A 15,340-nucleotide genomic window follows, 5' to 3' on the forward strand; every position below is an offset into this window, starting at 1 on the left:
TCTCCCTGTGGTTATATTCTACTTTATTTTCAATGTTTTATTCAGTCTGTTCTTGGGATGGATACTTTTTATTGATCTTTTCCCTCATTCCACTTATTCTTTCCTCTGTCACCTTCCTTCTGCTCTTCAGCCCATCCAGTGAAGTTTTTATTTCAGATTTTATATTTTTCAACTCAAAATTTAGCTTCAATTTGTTTCCTTTTTTTAATAACTTCTGTTTTTCTATTGAGATTGCCTACCTTATCATTCATTTCTAGTGTGTTTTCCTTTATTTCATGGAGCATAGTTTAGTAGTTGCTTTAAAACCTTTTCTTTGTAATTTCCACATCTAAATCATTGCGACATTCTCATTTGCCAGTTGTGCTTTCTCTTGTAAATAAGTCAGCTTTTCTTCGTTCTTTCATTTTGAGAAGTTTGAGATTATATTCTGGACAAAGCGGATGTTATGTTGGGTAGATTTTGTGTTCTGTTATAATCTTCTGGGGAATGTTGATTATTTTTAGAAGCAGGAATCAATTTTATTAAGTTCAGAGTATACATTCTAGCTCACCTTCTGTGGAAAGTGACTCAAATATCAATTTATTTCTTTAAAGCTCTGCTGTACTGATTTGGCTCTGGACCACACATCTATAATACAGATAGGTTAGGCTAATACAAGTGCAAGCTTGCTAACATAATTAGACAGTCTCATTCTCTGGTGCCCTCTCTTCTCAGCTTCTTTCCCCTAGTGTCTTTCCCCCAAGGTCTGTAGGAATTCCTTTCCCAGAAAAACAGCAGGGTGTCCATCAAAGCTTCAGTTATCTGTACTGGGACACTTGATGACTGAGCCCCGTCCTCATGGCAAAAGTATGAGAGGGAAAAATCAAAGACCTGAAAATTCACCCTCCTGCTTGTTTCTTCTCCAAGTTTTGACTCCCCTGTACAATTTGCCAGCTTTTGTTTTCAGATTCCCAGTTTTTATTGTTTCCAGAGGTTATAGTTACAGTTATAATCAGGAGGACAGGTAGATTGTATAGGGGGCTTCTTACATTGCCATAAAGGAACTGGAACTCCTCTCTATAATTTTTAAAAGCTGAAAAATAAGGAAAAGTAAAATAATTCAATATAGAAATGCATAAATATGTGATAAACCTGTTTTTCAATAAAAGCAAGAGAATGATAAATACAACATTCTGGTTTTGGCCTCCTCTTGGAAAGGAAAGCACAAATACCTTCATAAGTATTGGTGTGTTCATAACCTTGGTGGTAGGATCATGAGTGTTCGTGAGATTATGATATTTCATAGTCTACATAGCTTATGTAGGTCAAAGGCTAACAAAATGAAGCAGGTCAAAGGCTAACAGAGTTTTGCCAAGAGAACGTGCTGATCATAACAAACACTCTCTTCCAATAGTACAAGAGAAGATTCTACACATGGACATCACCAGATGGTCAATATCGAAATCAGATTGATTATATTCTTTGTAGCCAAAGATGGAGAAGCTCTATACAGTCAGCAAAAACAAGACCAGGAGCTGACTGTGGCTCAGATCATGAACTCCTTATAGCCAAATTCAGACTTAAATTGAAGAAAGTAGGGAAAACAACTAGACCATTCAGGTATGACCTAAATCAAATCCCTTACTATTATACAGGGGAAGTGATATAGATTCAAAGGATTAGATCTGATAGACGAAAGCCTAAAGAACTATGGATGGAACTTCATAATGTTGTACAGGAGGCTGTGATCAAAACCATGACCAAGGAAAAGAAATGCAAAAAGGCAAAATGGTTGTCTGAGGAGTCCTTACAAATAGCTGAAGAAAGAAGAGATGCTAAAGGCAAAGGAGAAAAGGAAATATATACCCATTTGAAGGCAGAGTTCCAAAGAATAGCAAGGAGAGATAAGAAAGCCTTCCTCAGTGATCAATGCAAAGAAATAGAGGAAAACAATAGAATGGGAAAGACTAGCGATCTCTTCAAGAAAATTAGAGTTACAAAGGGAACATTTCATGCAAAGGTGGGCACAATAAAGGACAGAAATGGTATGGATCTAACAGAAGCAGAAGATAGTAAGAAGAGGTGACAAGAATAAACAGAAGAACTGTACAAAAAAGATCTTCATGACCCAGATAACCATGACGGTGTGATCACTCACCTAGAGCCAGACATCCTGGAGTGCAAAGTCAAGTGGGCCTTAGGAAGCATCACTACAAACAAAACTAGCGGAGGTGATGGAATTCCAGTTGAACTATTTCAAATCCTAAAAGAGGATGTTATGAAAGTGCTGTACTCAGTATGCCAGCAAATTTGAAAATTCAGCAGTAGCCACCAGACTGGAAAAGGTCAGTTTTCATTCCAATCCCTAAGAAAGGCAATACCAAAGAATGCTTAAACTACTGCACAATTATACTCATCTCACATGCTAGCAAAGTAATGCTCAAAATTCTCCAAGCCAGGCATCAACAATACGTGAAGTGAGAACTTCCAGATGTTCAAGCTGGATTTAGAAAAGGCAGAGGAACCAGAGATCAAATTGCCAACATTCGTTGGATCATCAAAAAAGCAAGAGAGTTCCAGAAGAACATCTACTTCGCTGTACTGGCTATGCCAAAGCCTTTGACTGTGTGGATCACAACAAACGGTCAAAAATTCTTCAAGAGATGGGAATACCAGACCACCTGACCTGCCTCCTGAGAAATCTGTATGCAGGTCAAGAAGCAACAGTTAGAACTGGACATGGAACAACAGACTGGTTCCAAATCGAGAAAGGAGTACGTCAAGGCTGTATATTGTCACCCTGCTTATTTAACTTCTATGCAGAGTACATCATGAGAAATGCTGGGCTGGATGAAGCATAAGTTGGAATCAAGATTTCTGGGAGAAATATCAATAACCTCAGATATGCAGATGACACCACCCTTATGGCAGAAAGCGAAGAACTAAAAAGCCTCTTGATGAAAGTGAAAGAAGAGAGTGAAAAAGTTGTCTTAAAACTCAACATTCAGAAAACTAAGATCATGGCATCTGGTCCCACCACTTCAACGCAAATAGATGTGGAAACAATGGAAACAGTGAGAAACTTTATCTTTGGGGGCTCCAAAATCACTGCAGATGGTGACTTCAGCCATGAAATCAAAAGACGCTTGTTCCTTGGAAGAAAAGCTATGACCAACCTAGACAACATATTAAAAAGTAGAGACATTACTTTGCCAACAAACATCCATCTAGTCAAGGCTATGGTTTTTCCAGTAGTCACATATGGATGTGAGAGTTGGACTATAAAGGAAGCTGAGAGCTGAAGAATTGATGCTTTTGAACTGTGGTGTTGGAGAAGACTCTTGAGAGCCCCTTGAACTGCAAGGAGATCCAATCAGTCATTCCTAAAGGAAATCAGTCCTGAATATTCGTTGGAAGCATTGATGCTGAAGCTGAAACTCCAATACTCTGGCCACCTGATGTGAAAAACTGACTCATTGGAAAAGACCCTGATGCTAGGAAAGATTGAAAACGGGAGGAGAAGGGGATGACAGAGGATGAGATGGTTGGATGGCATCACCAACTCAATGGACATGAGTTTGAGTAAGCTCCGAGAGTTGGTGATGGACAGAGAAGCCTGGTGTGCTGCAGTCCATGGGATCAAAAAGAGTTGGACACAACTGAGTGACTGAACTGAACTGACATAGCTTCTCAGTTTAGTTGCTCAGTCTTGTCCGACTCTTTGCGACCCCATGAATCGCAGCATGCCAGGCCTCCCTGTCCATCACCATCTCCCGGAGTTCACTCAGGGTCACATCCATCGAGTCCGTGATGCCATCCAGCCATCTCATCCTCGGTCATCTCCTTCTCCTCCTGCCCCCAATCCCTCCCAGCATCAGAGGCTTTTCCAATGAGTCAACTCTTCGCATGAGGTGGCCAAAGTACTGGAGTTTCAGCTTTAGCATCATTCCTTCCAAAGAAATCCCAGGGCTGATCTCCTTCAGAATGGACTGGTTGGATCTCCCTGCAGTCCAAGGGACTCTCAAGAGTCTTCTCCAACACCACAGTTCAAAAGCATCAATTCTTCTGCGCTCAGCCTTCTTCACAGTCCAACTCTCACATCCATACATGACCACAGGAAAAACCATAGCCTTGACTAGACAGACCTTAGTCGGCAAAGTAATGTCTCTGCTTTTGAATATGCTATCTAGGTTGGTCATAATTTTTCTTCCAAGGAGTAAGCGTCTTTTAATCTCATGGCTGAAGTCACCATCTGCAGTGATTTTGGAGCCCCCCAAAATAAAGTCTGACACTGTTTCCACTGTTTCCCCATCTATTTCCCATGAAATGATGGGACCGGATGCCATGATCTTTGTTTTCTGAATGTTGAGCTTTAGGCCAACTTTTTCACTCTCCTCTTTCACTTTCATCAAAAGGCTCTTTAGTTCTTCACTTTCTGCCATAAGGGTGGTGTCATCTGCATATCTGAGGTTATTGATATTTCTCCTGGCAATCTTGAGTCCAGCTTGTGTTTCTTCCAGTCCAGCGTTTCTCATGATGTACTCTGCATAGAAGTTAAATAAGCAGGGTGACAATATACAGCCTTGACATACTCCTTTTCCTATTCGGAACCAGTCTGTTGTTCCATGTCCAGTTCTAACTGTTGATTCCTGACCTGTATACAGATTTCTTAAGAGGCAGGTCAGGTGGTCTGGGATTCCCATCTCTCTCAGAATTTTCCACAGTTTATTGTGATTCACACAGTCAAAGGCTTTGGCATAGTTAATAAAGCAGAAATAGATGTTTTTCTGGAACTCTCTTGCTTTTTCCATGATCCAGCGGATGTTGGCTATTTGATTTCCGGTGCCTCTGCCTTTTCTAAAACCAGCTTGAACGTCAGGGAGTTCATGGTTCACGTATTTCTGAAGCCTGGCTTGTAGAATTTTGAGCATTTCTTTACTAGCATGTGAGATGAGTGCAATTGTGCGGTAGTTTGAACAATCTTTGGCATTGCCTTTCTTTGGAATTGGAATGAAAACGGACCTTTTCCAATCGTGTGGCCACTGCTGAATTTTCCCAATTTGCTGGCATATTGAGTGCAGCACTTTCACAGCATCATCTTTCAGGATTTGAAACAGCTCAATTGGAATTCCATCACCTCCACTAGCTTTGTTCCTAGTGATGCTTTCTAAGGCCCACTTGACCTCACATTCCAAGATGTCTGGTTCTAGATTAGTGATCACATCATCATGACTATCTGGGTCGTGAAGATCTTTTTTGTACAGTTCTTCTGTGTATTCTTGCCACCTCTTCTTAATATCTTCTGCTTCTGTTAGGTCCATACCATTTCTGTCCTTTATTGAGCCCATCTTTGCATGAAATGTTCCCTTGGTATCTCTAATTTTCTTGAAGAGATCTCTAGTCTTTCCCAATCTGTTGTTTTCCTCTATTTCTTTGCATTGATCGCTGAAGAAGGCTTTCTTATCTCTTCTTGCTATTCTTTGGAACTCTGCATTCAGATGCCTATATCTTTCCTTTTCTCCTTTGCTTTTCACCTCTCTTCTCTTCACAGCTATTTGTAAGGCCTCCCCAGACAGCCATTTTGCTTTTTTTGCATTTTCTAGGCCCTTAAATCTATTTCTTACTTCCACTGTATAATCATAAGGGATTTGATTTAGGTCATACCTGAATGGTCTAGCGGTTTTCCCTACTTTCTTCAATTTGAGTCTGAATTTGGTAATAAGGAGCTCATGATCTGAGCCACAGTCAGCTCCTGGTATTGTTTTTGTTGACTGTATAGAGCTTCTCCATCTTTGGCTGCAAAGAATATAATCAATCTGATTTCGGTGTTGACCATCTGGTGATGTCCATGTGTAGAGTCTTCTCTTGTGTTGTTGGAAGAGGGTGTTTGCTATGACCAGTGCATTTTCTTGGCAAAACTCTATTAGCCTTTGCCCTGCTTCATTCTGCATTCTAAGGTCAAATTTGCCTGTTACTCCAGGTGTTTCTTGACTTCCTACTTTTGCATTCCAGTCCCCTATAATGAAAAGGACATCTTTTTGGGGTGTTAGTTCTTAAAGGTCTTGTAGGTCTTCATAAAACCGTTCAACTTCAGCTTTCTGCATTACTGGTTGGGCATAGACTTGGATAACTGTGATATTGAATGGTTTTCCTTGGAGACGAACAGAGATCATTCTGTCATTTTTGAGACTACATCCAAGTACTGCATTTCAGACTCTTTTGTTGTCCATGATGGCTACTCCATTTCTTCTGAGGGATTCCTGCCTGCAGTAGTAGATATAATGGTCATCTGAGTTAAATTCACCCATTCCAGTCCATTTTAGTTCGCTGATTCCTAGAATGTCAGTGTTCACCCTTGCCATCTCTTGTTTGACCACTTCCAACTTGCCTTGATTCATGGACCTGACATTCCAGGTTCCTGTGCATTATTGCTCTTTACAGCATCGGATCTTGCTTCTATCACCAGTCACATCCACAACTGGGTATTGTTTTTGCTTTGGCTCCATCCCTTCGTTCTTTCTATAGTTATTTCTCCTCTGATCTCCAGTAGCATATCGGGCACCTAATGACCTGGAGTTCCTCTTTTGGTATCCTATCATATTGCCTTTTCATACTGTTCATGGGGTTCTCAAGGCAAGAATACTAAAGTGGCTTGCCATTCCCTTCTCCAGTGGACCACGTTCTATCAGACCTCTCCACCATGACCCGCCCGTCTTGGGTTGCCCCACAGGCATGGCTTGGTTTCATTGAGTTAGACAAGGCTGTGGTCCTAGTGTGATTATGACTAGTTTTCTGTGAGTATGGCTTCAGTGTGTCTGCCCTCTGATGCCCTCTTGCAACACCTACCATCTTACTTCGGTTTCTCTTGCCTTGGGCGTGGTGTATCTCTTCACAGCTGCTCCAGCAAAGCACAGCTGCTGCTCCTTACCTTGGACGATGGGTATCTCCTTACCGCCGCCGTTCCTGACCTTCAGCGTGCGATAGCTCCTCTAGGCCCTCCTGTGCCTGCACAGCCACCACTCCTCGGGTTGCTCCTCCCGGCTGCGGGCCCTGGCCTCGGGCCTGGGGTGGCTCCTCAGGGTCACCGCCCCTGGTCTCGGGCGGGAGGTGTCTCCTCCCGGCCGCCACTGGCCTTGGACACCGGGTGTCTCCTCCCGGCCGCCGCCCTGACCTCAGACGCGGGGTGTCTCCTCCCGGCCACCGCCCCTGACCGCGGACGCGGGGCAGCTCCTCTCGGCCGCTGCCCCTGACCTCGAACACAGGGTAGCTCTATTCTCATATATATCAAAATGGCCTATTTTAAAAACTAACAAATGCAATTGTTTGTAAAGTTTAAAGGCTTTGGCTGTGCTGTGTTGTGCTTAGTTGTTCAGTTGGGTCTGACTCTGCTACTCCATGAACTGTAGCCCCCTGTCCACGGGATGCCCCAGGAAGGAATACTGGAGTGAGTTGCCATGCCCTCCTCCAGGGGATCTTCCCAACCCAGGGATCGAACACGCATCTCCTGCCTTGCAGGCAGATTCTTTACCATCTGCGCCACTAAAGAAGCCCATGTATTCTTACAGCTATCCATCTCTGAGTGGTAGAAATGCATGAAAGTTTAGGACAAGCTTATTGGAGTCAGAGAAATAAGAAATTAATATCTTTGTATAATGGTTCATGATTTATATCTTGTCCCACCTATCTTTTCATTTTATTTTTCAGCAAAGTATCATTGTACCCATTTGACAGAAAAGAAAACTGAAATTCTAAGTGCTTAGAAAACGTCTTTGGGCTCATATGACTAATAAGGGGCAGAATAAAAACTTGAGTTGGAATCTTCTGAAGTCATTTAACTTTGGGACATTTTTTTTCTTCTGAAGTCTTTTAATTTTCGTCTATCTTCTCTTTATGTTAGAATGGCTATCATTAAAAAGTCTACAAATAATAAATGCTAGATAGGGTGCAGAGAAAAGGAAACCCTTGTAAACTGTTGGTAGCAATGTAAATTGGTACAGTCACTATGAAAACCAGTAAAAAACTAAAAATAAAGCTACCATATGATCCAGAAATCCCACTCTTGAGCTTATATCTGGAAAAGATGAAAGTTCTAATTCAAAAATATACATGTACTCCACTGTTCATAGCAGTGCTGTTTATAATAGCCAAGAAACGGAAGCACCCAAGTGCCCATCAACAGATGGTTTAAGAAGATGTATAAATATACAGTAGAATATTGCTCAGCCAACAAAATATTGCCATTTGCAGCAATATGGATGGACCTAGAGAATATCATACTAAAAAAGTAAATAAGACAAAGAAAAATATGATATAATTTATATGTGAATCTAAAAATTAATACAAGTGAATATATATAAAACAGAAAAGATTCACAGACATGGAAAACAAACCTATGATTACCAGAGGGGGAAGGATAAATTAAGAGTATGGGATTAACAGATACAAACTACTATATGTAAAATAGATAAACACTGAGGAATAGATAAACATAGAGCACAGGGAACCATATTCAATATCTTATAATAACCTATATTGGAAAATAACATGCATATATGTATATATATATACACATATATGTCTGAAAAAAACTTTGCTGTACACCTGAAACTAACACAATATTGTAAATCGACTATACTTCAGTTTTTAAAAAGAACTTGATTTCAACTCTTTTTGCCATTTTTCTAGCTTCTCCGGTGCCATTTTCATTTTGAGATCCATAAGATACTGCAGCAGCAAGACTAGGTATATTCTGACTATCAGGTAGGCCTTTCTTTTTTTCTTTCTAAGATAGCTGAATCTTCTCCTGCCTTTGTTTATTTTGCAACGTGAAGCAAGTATGATATAGAAGAAAAGGAATTAGCCAAAGAGTCCTTGCCAAAGTGACAGGTGGGGATATTGTTTGGCCTTTTCTACTGCACGCAAAAGGGAGATGTTGTCAAGTTCTGTAAACCCTTTATGTCCAAGAAAGCAAGTCTACAGGCTCTTCCCTGGCAAAGCCATTACCAATTCAGAGAGCAAGAAGGTGAACCCAGTAGGTGTGATATCTGTGCCTATGGAGGCTCCCTTCCAGCCTATTCTCTTTTCCCATCAGTATTCTCCTCCCTCCACCAGCAACGGGGCCAGGCGGCAATGGAACCAGGTCTGCCGCCTGGCCCCCAGTCTTCTCCCTCCTCACTGCACTCGTGGTTAGTGGATACAGAGCAGTGGCAAAGCCAAGGACATGGGTGTGGTGTGCCACTCCTGACCCTTACCCATGCTGGCCCTTCTGGGCCTGGCCCATCATCCAGAAGAGCAAGTCCTCCTCTTACAGGGTGTGTGACTCTGCATGCCCTTTCACGGCCAAAATGACAATAATGTTAATTATGCTAATACCCACTGTTCAGCGACCAGCTTCTGTTGACCAGTCAGTGCTAAACATTCAGCAAGCATGGTTTCATCTGAGTCTCAACACAACTCTATAGCTTGTGTATTAGTGTCATCTCCATTTCACAAAAGAGGAAAGAGAGTCTTAGAAGGGCGATTCCTAAAGCTACCCAGCCCACTGCCCAGTAGTGGGCAGTAAGGGCCCTGCAGATGAGCCTGGATCTGATCCCCAAACATAAAGCCTTTTTTAAAGATTCTCGTGGAAAAGTCAAGCCAAACTCTTCTGACTCATTTTTAGCTGAATTAAGAGCTGCTTAAGAATAGTCCCATAATCATAGGTCAATGGCTTGGCGGTGCTGTATTGGTTCCACCATCCCTAAGCATGTGCAGCGTTGGCAGACCCACAATTTTCACAACTCTCCTTTATCAGGTGTCATTGCCTTGTCTTTACTTGGAAACCAAATTCTATTATTGTTTTCTTGTTCTTGAATTGTACCTGACTGTTATTTCAGCTTTATCACTCTTACATAATCTGTTGTAGGTTTTCCTCTTAACCCTATAGTGAGTGGTGAGGTACACTGACATATTTTCACCTGTTATTTTCCAAGAACTAGAATGAAGAAATATATATATCATACAGGACTAAACCAAATAAAATTGCCCATATTTGCTTCATGTGGTCCAACCTAGTAGTTCACATATAAATTATTCTTACTTCATTTATTAGGCAATTGATTATATAATTCTCTCTAAATATGTGTGTGCAGTGATACTTCATTGGTGCTATTCTGTGTATTTATTTGTGTTATCTAAATAATTTGTAATATACTAATATATTAACTGTAAGAAAATTATAAATCATTTTTTGTTTGCATATTTTTTCTGTGATCCAAAATCTTGTTTATAAGCTCATATTCTTTCTTTATGAGTTGTTCATTCATGTTCCTCTCTAGTTCTTTGTCATCATTTGATTGCTTTTTCACTGTGAAGTAGGTATGGATAGGGCATATGAACCTTGGGGTCTTTTGTGTCACCTTAACAGACTCTGGTCAAAGAAGCTTGAAAAGTACTAGTTTAAGAGCTAAATAGGCTTTTCAAGTCCCGCAGCTAGTAAGTGTGGATTCAGGTCCAAGCCAGCTTGTCTAGCAGATGGAGGATGTGATGCATATTTTGTTAAATGGCATCAGTTACACCCCTGTAGCTTCCTGAACAAGAAAACCCAGACTTCCTTGACTTCTCTTCAGAGAAGTTAGGACACTGGCATTTATTGGCTGCCTACTGTTGCCAGGTGGCTCAGTGGGTAAAGAATCCATCTGCAATGCAGGAGATGCAGGCAGACATGAGTTTGATCCCCTGGTTGGGAAGATCCTCTGGAGGAGGGCATGGCAACCCACTCCAGTATTCTTGCCTGGAGAATCCCATGGACAGAGGAGCCTGGTGGGTTACAGTCCACAGGGTCGCAAAGAGTTGGACGCAACTGAAGAGTCTGAGTGAACTCCGGGAGTTGGTGATGGACAGGGAGGCCTGGCGTGCTGCGATTCATGGGTCGCAATGAGTCGGACACGACTGAGTGACTGAACTGAACTGAACTGAAGTGACTGAGCATTATTCAGTCTGTTAGGTCCAACCTCATTCAATACAGCAATAAACACTCTGAGATTGGTATCATTAATCTGTACAGGTGGAGAAATAGGTTCACAGGGTTGAATACTAACTCACGATTGCAGAACTGGATATGTAGGTGGTGAGAGCAGAAAGCAAACTCAAAACTTATTTGACTGTTCATCACACTGCCTTTTCTTTTTCCTACCCCACATCCCCATATTCTACATATGTAGATATGATATATATCAAGCCCTATATATTCTACCTATAAAATGACTCTGGAATCTATCTCTCCACCATCTTCATGAACACTGCCGTAACACTGACCCTCCCGAGGACAAATGCAGCAGCCTTCCAACCTCCGCCCCGTCTCAGACCCTCTCCATTCCGCCACGTGAACTCCAACTTGCTCCATAATCCTGCAAACAGATCTTCAATGGCCCTGCAGCACTTGAAGGGTATAAAACAAAAACAATCCAGCTTTCCAACCTACCTTCCTAGCCTTGTCTGGCAACATTCTTTATCCCCAACCCCCAACTCCACCGACCCTCCAGCTGCTCCCATTCCATCTAACACCCATGACCTTTCCAATCCAACTCCTGGTCTTCCATGTACTTGCTACTCAAGACACTGGAGGGACTTTAAAAATATATATATTTATTTTATTTATTTATTTTGCTGTCCTGGGTCTTAGCTGTGGTATGTGGGATCTAGTTCTCCTCAGGGATCAAACCCGTGCCCCCTGCATTGGGAACACAAAGTCTCAGCCATTGGACCACCAGGGAAGTCCTGGGACTTTTTTTTTTTTAATTTTAATCTACCTACCAGTTCTCCACCTGGAAAATTCTTTTCCCCCAAGGCCAATTGCAGGGTGAGAACTCGTGGGAGAAACATCTCTTGGCAGTTCCTAGCTCCCCCTCTTTATATCCACAGGACAGGACTTTTTACACATTTTTAAGTAGACCATTTCTGTAACGATAGCTAGTTGTTGAAATGTCTAATATGTTTTGCCACTTGATAACGAGCCTCCAGGGGATAAATATCATGTCATATTTATCTTTGAATTACCGGCATTCAGAAAAGTGCCTGGTATAAGCTCAGTTCAGTTCAGTTCACTTCAGTTCAGTCGCTCAGTCATGTTCGACTCTTTGCGACCCCATGAATCGCAGCACGCCAGGCCTCCCTGTCCATCACCATCTCCCGGAGTTCACTCAGAGTCACATCCATCGAGTCCGTGATGCCATCCAGCCATCTCATCCTCGGTCGTCCCCTTCTCCTCCTGCCCCCAATCCCTCCCAGCATCAGAGTCTTTCACAATGAGTCAACTCTTCGCATCAGGTGGCCAAAGTACTGGAGCTTCAGCTTTAGCATCATTCCTTCCAAAGAAATCCCAGGGTTGATCTCCTTCAGAATGGACTGGTTGGCTCTCCCTGCAGTCCAAGGGACTCTCAAGAGTCTTCTCCGACACTACAGTTCAAAAGCATCAATTCTTCGGCGCTCAGCCTTCTTCACAGTCCAACTCTCACATCCATACGTGACCACAGGAAAAACCATAGCCTTGACTAGACGGACCTTAGTCAGCAAAGTAATGTCTCTGCTTTTGAATATGCTATCTAGGTTGGTCATAACTTTTCTTCCAAGGAGTAAGCGTCTTTTAATTTCATGGCTGCAATCACCATCTGCAGTGATTTTGGAGCCCCCAAAAATAAAGTCTAACACTGTTTCCACTGTTTCCCCATCTATTTCCCATGAAGTGGTGGGACCGGATGCCATGATCTTCGTTTTCTGAATGTTGAGCTTTAAGCCAAGTTTTTCGCTCTCCTCTTTCACTTTCATCAAGAGGCTTTTTAGTTCCTCTTCACTTTCTGCCATAAGGGTGGTGTCATCTGCATATCTGAGGTTATTGATATTTCTCCCGGGAATCTTGATTCCAATTTGTGTTTCTTCCAGTCCAGCGTTTCTCATGATGTACTCTGCATATAAGTTAAATAAGCAGAGTGACAATATAAGGTCAGTACTCAATAAATGTTCATTAATGTACAAATAGTCTCTCATGCGTGTAAAAGCATCCTGAAAAGCTTTTCAGTAGGCAGATTGAAAACTGACCTGGAAGGAAGTTTTCTTGGATTCTAGTCTGGGCTTGCCCCCCACCAACTGGCTGGGTCCACAGGGACAGAACTTACCTAGTTCCAGTCTCACTTGTGAAGGTGGCAGACATATGAATGCCTTCCAGGGCTCACATCCAGTGATGCAAAGTACCTGACAGCTTATCTCTAAAAATACCTCTTTTTCTCACCCAAAGGAAAGATCTGATACCTCTTCTAGGAAGAATCATGGCACACAACCAGCAGTTTCCAGCCAAGACCCCCATCATCAAATTCAAGGAGCAGGACTTTTACTCCTTGTGGGATCATTGCCTAAACAGAGGGCTGCTGTTTGAGGATGAGACATTCCCTGCCGAGACTTATTCCATAGGTCTGCAGCTCCTCAAGGGAAAAAACCTCTCCAACCTAAGCTGGATGCGGCCAAAGGTGAGTGAAACTCCCCACCAGGGACATGCCCAGCTCCTGGGCCCTCTGATTGTCTGCCATGGTACTTCCCACTGAAAGGATGGACTTGAAACCTGGTTTTCAGGGCTGGCCCAAACCAAATTGGAAGGAGACTGAAATTCATCTGATCCCCTCAGCTACAGTGTTACATCCACAGTGGGATGGAAAGACTCTATACCAGGAAATAGGACCCCTGGGTTTAAACACAGTTCTAACACAACATGTCACTAGGTTACATGCCTCAGGATTCCAACATAAAAAATGGGGAAGCAAAGGTATGAGGATTGTAGTAGTAGTTGTAGGGTCTCTTCCATCTCCATAAACGAGCCCCTCTGTCAGTGTTCATCACTCTATTCTGTTCAGGTATCACTGTCTTTTTCTTTTTTCTTTTCTAGTTAGAATTTACTCAAAGGGAAGATAACATGTCAATCACTTGTTCAATAGGATGAATTTCAACAATTGCCTTGCCTCTCTCACATGTATTTGTATTTTTAGTCTTGTAAAGGCTGATCACCTATAAAAGAGTTTTAGACATCAGTTGTAAATTAAAGAGATATTTTGTGGCAATGTTCAAACCCCCTGACTCCCCCACCCCAACAGATGACCACTAACTCCATCTTGCAGCCAAGTGAGCCCTCTTGGTTTTTCTAGAACCATCTCAGTTTCAGGACATGAAGCTCCAAGGGAAATTTCTCAGTCCACTAAACATTCTCATGCTGTCATTTTCAATGATACAGAGGACCTGGCTAAGGACCATTTTGAGGGCACTGATGCTCAAACATCCTGTTCATGCTTCCAAAAGCAGACAGCAGAACCTAAAACAAGAGGGTACAGTATAATGTCTAGGAAGCTAATGATTATAATATCACCGGGGTTACTGAATGTGAATGAAACCCAAGCACTCTGTGGAACACACTCAATGAAGCCAGGTTAGGTTATACAGAATAGGTGTTTTCTGATGACGGAACAAGACATAAACCCAGGAGTAACCATCTCTTGTCCTAATTCAGGACCGATTTGTAGCTTTGGGGAAGGCGAAGGTGAGTAGGGATCTGATGGGGTTGAGGATGCTGCTTAGTTAAGATGAGGGTGCTTCAAACTTCTAGGATCCATCTTTCCAGCCAGAAGCAATAAGTCCCCAATGACTCCCTTCTGGACTTCACTCCTAAGGAGAACTGAGCAGAGAACTCTATTTAAAGCTTGGAAGGATTATATTTTTCCTTCCTTTGTTATTTTCAGATGAGATTCTTTTAGAATTTTTTTTTTTCACAAGGTACTGAGCAATAGATGGGAGACTATATTTATAGTGTTGAAGAATTTATAACATTTTTATTTAGAAAGGATTGAGTTTTTTATTATCCAATTCCAGCAACATCTCAACTTGTGATGTCTTTTGGGGTCAAGGAGAAACTGAGGCAAACAGAAATGAAATGACTCACACAGAATCATTCCAGGAACCCATGCCAGAGGCAGCCAGGGGCCAAGTACATTTTACTCCCATTCTTCTCACCCAAAAGCTTATCCATCCAAAAACTCTGCCAGGGGATCAATTTTCATTCCCACATTTCTTTTAAAATGTATGTGTGGATATTTCTTTGTATCCCTTATCACAACTGGCAGCACTCAACACTTGTATTTTTCAGAGCTTTCCATATGTCTTCTCTCTCTCTGTTTTTTGTTCTTTCCCAGTTTTATGAGGGAACAGGTTCAGACAGGTGATGTGACTTGCACAATGTGACTTAGTTAGGGAAAGAGCAGGATTTAAACTAAAATCTCTAACTTCACATACTATGTGCCTGCATCTTCAGTTGCTGTCACGTCCGACTCCTTGTGACCCCATGGGC

General features: G+C 42.1%; 1 protein-coding gene across 1 annotated transcript in view; it reads left to right on the top strand.

The window, feature by feature from the left end:
• Positions 1-15,340, top strand: part of CAPN13 (calpain 13) — an 83,086-nt gene that overhangs the window by 13,513 nt on the left and 54,233 nt on the right. Inside the window, exon 2 of the mRNA XM_040225695.1 lies at positions 13,250-13,478. Coding sequence (XP_040081629.1) covers positions 13,281-13,478 — 198 coding nt within the window. The 5' untranslated portion in view covers positions 13,250-13,280. The remainder of the gene's footprint in view (positions 1-13,249; positions 13,479-15,340) is intronic.

Source organism: Oryx dammah, unplaced genomic scaffold (genome assembly GCF_014754425.2).
Source record: "Oryx dammah isolate SB20612 unplaced genomic scaffold, SCBI_Odam_1.1 HiC_scaffold_25, whole genome shotgun sequence".
Lineage (NCBI taxonomy): Eukaryota > Metazoa > Chordata > Mammalia > Artiodactyla > Bovidae > Oryx > Oryx dammah.